The 4,833-nt window shown below is 32.3% G+C and overlaps 1 protein-coding gene across 1 annotated transcript in view; it reads right to left on the reverse strand.

Annotated features, from left to right (window-relative positions):
- LOC106474348 (MKL/myocardin-like protein 2) overlaps window positions 1-4,833 on the reverse strand; it is a 22,415-nt gene that overhangs the window by 14,578 nt on the left and 3,004 nt on the right. Inside the window, exon 2 of the mRNA XM_022402659.1 lies at window positions 4,005-4,166. Within this exon, the coding sequence (XP_022258367.1) occupies window positions 4,005-4,166 (162 nt within the window). The remainder of the gene's footprint in view (window positions 1-4,004; window positions 4,167-4,833) is intronic.

The following is a 4,833-nucleotide window of genomic DNA, read 5'->3' on the forward strand; positions in this document are numbered from 1 at the left end:
ACTATGGCTCAGGATTGAATCCGAAACCTCTCTACACCATGTGAGTACTGTACCTATGTTTTTGTACTCACTAATCTAACCTGAGACCTCTCTACACCACATGAGTGCTGTACCTATGTTTTTGTACTCACTAACCTAATCTGAGACCTCTCTACACCATGTGAGTATTGTACCTATGTTTTCGTACTCACTAACCTAACCTGAGACCTCTCTACACCACGTGAGTACTGTACCTATGTTTTTGTACTCACTAACCTAACCTGAGACCTCTCTACACCACGTGAGTACTGTACCTATGTTTTTGTACTCACTAACCTAACCTGAGACCTCTCTACACCACGTGAGTATTGTACTTATGTTTCGTACTCACTAATCTAACCTGAGACCTCTCTACACCACGTGAGTATTGTACTTATGTTTTCGTACTCACTAACCTAACCTGAGACCTCTCTACACCACATGAGTGCTGTACCTATGTTTTCGTACTCACTGTAGCTCAGGATTGAACCCAAGACCTCCCTACACCACTTGAATGTTGTAACAACTAAAGTTACCCTTTAGCAATATGTGCCAGTAAGTATTTACTGTTTAACAGTATAAAATAAATGTCATAATAAAGTGAGGGCTAGAAAAGTCATTAGTTTGGTTAAAAACAAATTCATGTGGGACTAGTTGGAGAATGAACTAGAAATTACGTTAGTTGTTGGGAGTGAAGTCAAAACTAGGAGAGTCCATTAAAAAGGGTTAATTTACCAGGAAAAGCTTTATGCATGATATGCAACAAATTTATAAGCTATGCTTCATAGGGTAGTTCTACAGCTTCATAAATGGACCTATGAAAAACAGTATAGAACTGGGAACTGACTAATCAAATTTGGCTTATTTACCATAAGGCACTGGGTTCAAACTATTTCAGATATTTTTCCTTTATCCTGTTCTTTTGACATAACATAAAACAAGAAATATGTTATACAACCTACATGATACAGGACATCCACTTTCAGAAGTATGTTATACAACTTACAGTAAACAAGACATCCACTTTCAGGAGTATGTTATACAACCTACATGAAACAGGACATCCACTTTCAGAAGTATGCTATAGAACTTACAGTAAACAAGACATCCACTTTCAGGAGTATGTTATACAATCTACATGAAACAAGACATCCACTTTCAGAATTATGTTATACAACTTACAGTAAACAAGACATCCACTTTCAGAAGTATGTTATACAACTTACAGTAAACAAGACATCCACTTTCAGAAGTATGTTATACAACTTACAGTAAACAAGACATCCACTTTCAGGAGTATGTTATACAACCTATATTAAACAAGACATTAGCACTAGTTTGCTATAGATAAAACTCTACTATTTTCTACACAAAACCTGAAAGCAGATATCTACCTTCAAGAATATGTTGCTGTATGAGTTCTTGTCTTTCTGGTCGCTTCTGGATCTTGTTTTTCAAAAAATCTCCCATCTATGATCAATTCAAAAAATATACATTGTTAAAATGAACAGGTTATTCACTTTGAACAACTAGTGATAGCCTTGCATTACTATTACTGATTATTTTATGACTTACACTACATTCCCTAAATATTTTGTGTATTACTGATTATTTCATGACTTACACTACATTCCCTAAATATTTTGTGTATTACTGATTATTTTATGACTTACACTACATTCACTAAATATTTTGTGTATTACTGATTATTTTATGACTTACACTACATTCCCTAAATATTTTGTGTATTGGAATTTTTAATGAATACTACAGAAATAAAGACAAACTGAAGTTTTTATTTTTTAGGTAGACTTCAAATGATAAAGAGTATCATTAATTTTTAACTCTGCTACAAGATACTGTAGGGGTTAAATAATCGCAATTTGCCAAATATTAAAATCAGTTAAAATATCAATAGCTATGTACTGCTCTAATAAAGCATTAAATACAAAAATGCCAGGATAATAATAAAACCATTTCTTAATAATGTTAGTACTTCTTTCAATACCTTTGCTCTCTCTAACTTCTGTCTCTGTTCGTGGAAAGCAGGTGGAGTATTTAAAGCTGAAACAAAAATAATATTGTTTATTGATCCTGTTTCTGGTGACCAACTTATATGAACAAGTGCAACCATCTCTGCATTCGCATGAACAATAAACTGGAATTTTAATCCTAAACATTAATAAAACATCTTATTACCACTGACAGTATTTTTACTTCTACTTACGTGGCATTATTCCTTGTTCCACAAGTTGGTTGATTGGTCTCCGAAGCAGAAGCTTCTTTTGTAGGGCTAAAATCATAAAAATAAAACCTAAATTACACTTTGCTTAAAAATCTACTATCCTATTCTTTGTTATGTGTAGAAAAAATTGTTTTACTTAAAATTATATTAAAACATGCTTAAGTAAAAACAATCTATGCCATAAATACCTTACTTTGTAAGGTTAGAAAATCTGTTAATTGATCCTGATTGATCAGAAATTGCAGTAGATATACACAAGACATTGAAACGTAGAGAACACATATTATTGTTATGTGGGACTGAAGACAGTGGAGATTGTTTACAAAACTCAACTTTGGGTGTGTTATTGGAACATTAAATAGGCAATAAATTATTACCCCACCCCTAAACTTTTTTCTTGGTTTATTACTTGTATTACAGTGTTGGATATCTTTCAGGAGGAGTGTCGGTACATAGTTTAAGATGTATACAAGATTGTTACACTTGTATTACAGCGTTGGATATCTTTCAGAAGGAGTGTCAGTACATTGTTTAACATGTATACAAGATTTTGACACTTGTATTACAGTGTTAGATATCTTTCAGAAGGAGTGTCAGTACATAGTTTAACATGTATACAAGATTGTTACACTTGAAATAGTGCTGGATATCTTTCAGAAGGAGTATCAGTACAATGTTTTACATGTACATAGATTGTTACACTTGTAATAGTGCTGGATATCTTTCAGAAGGAGTGTCTGTTTAAAGTTCACGTATTTTTGCACTAAATAGTTTTGTGCATTTATCTCAAAACAGAAGTATTTATTTAATATGAAACTTGATAACATTTTAAGTATCACATAAAATATTTATTTCAAACACTATAATCAGAAATTTTGTATGAATTAATGTATTACTTTCTGAAGCAGAACATTATAATATAGTATTACAGAAGAATGTGATTGGCTAATACGACAGATTTAGTAACTTTTTTTTAAAATTCATCAAATAATTAGTTTGCAGCATGCCATTGACAATGACACAAAAGTTAGTTTGGTACAATGAAAGCAAACATATACTTAAATGTTATTGGTACAGTTTGTAATACGTGTTTGTGATACAGCTTTTGATAAAATACTTAAAGGGAAAAGCATATGATTGCCAAATTACTATCAACATTACTATTTACTAATCATTAAAAATACTACCCTTTATTTGTATCACAACATTACTCTTGTAGGACTATGATATTGTTTTTATCCCATATTATAAACATTAAATAGATAATTATAACATGCGAGATTTGACATAAAGTTGGCAGAAAAGGTAAAAATGGAAACACAAGTAAATCTCATTACAACACATCATGGTTCTTCTACATGTGGCCTTATGCATTCTTTCATCATGTACAACATATACATTTTTGTTAGTTTTGCTATGTGCCAAATAACACTAACTACAAACAGATGATACAAGTAAACTGACTCAAGAAATTCACCTTTAACTGTTTGTGTAAACTTCTCATCAGCCTGAAGAATGTTGCCTTTGATTAACTCCAATGGGATAACCCTAACCTATTCTCTCACTATTGACTGCTTGTGTAAACTTCTCATCAGCCTGAAGAATGTTGCCTTTGATTAACTCCAATGGGATAACTCTAACCCATTCTCTCACCTTTGACTGCTTTTATAAACTTCTCATCAGCCTGAAGAATGTTGCCTTTGATTAACTCCAGTGGGATAACCCTAACCCATTCTCTCACCTTTGACTGCTTGTGTAAACTTCTCATCAGCCTGAAGAATGTTGCCTTTGATTAACTCCAATGGGCCTGGACGATGTGAGAGACGATCATTTAAATCATCTGCTAAGTGGGCCTTTCTTAGTTGCCTCTGTTTTTCTTGCAAGCTCCGATCTACCTTTGTGTCTATATATCAAATTAATTACAATATATAAGTCAGAAAATTAAAGACAAGAAAAAATACAGAGTATGATGGATAAATTTGTTAACTAAAACAAAATATATAAAATAGTTAAACAACACAGATATGATTGAATACAATAACACAAAACATGAGGTGAGACCTATTCACTCATAACACATTCTCATCTAGCACCACTTCAAATTAAAAGATAAAACTGATACAGAAGACTGTAGTTTGCAATAACTATAAGTCGATCTCCTTATTTTAAAGGGTTGAGAATTTTCTACCAATTGTCAGATATCAACTTTTTAAATGTTGCCTAGGTTGTTCATGTGAATTATTGTAACAATCTTGTATACATGTTAAACTATGTACTGACACTCCTTCTGAAAGATGTCCAACACTGTAATACAAGTGTAACAATCTTGTATACATGTTAAACTATGTACTGACACTCCTTCTGAAAGATATCCAACACTGTAATACAAGTGTAACAATCTTGTATACATGTTAAACTATGTACTGACACTCCTTCTGAAAGATGTCCAGTACTGTAATACAAGTGTAACAATCTTGTATACATGTTAAACTATGTACTGACACTCCTTCTGAAAGATGTTCAACACTGTAATACAAGTGTAACAATCTTGTATACATGTTAAACTATGT

Source organism: Limulus polyphemus, unplaced genomic scaffold (genome assembly GCF_000517525.1).
Source record: "Limulus polyphemus unplaced genomic scaffold, Limulus_polyphemus-2.1.2 Scaffold7103, whole genome shotgun sequence".
Taxonomy (NCBI): domain Eukaryota; kingdom Metazoa; phylum Arthropoda; class Merostomata; order Xiphosura; family Limulidae; genus Limulus; species Limulus polyphemus.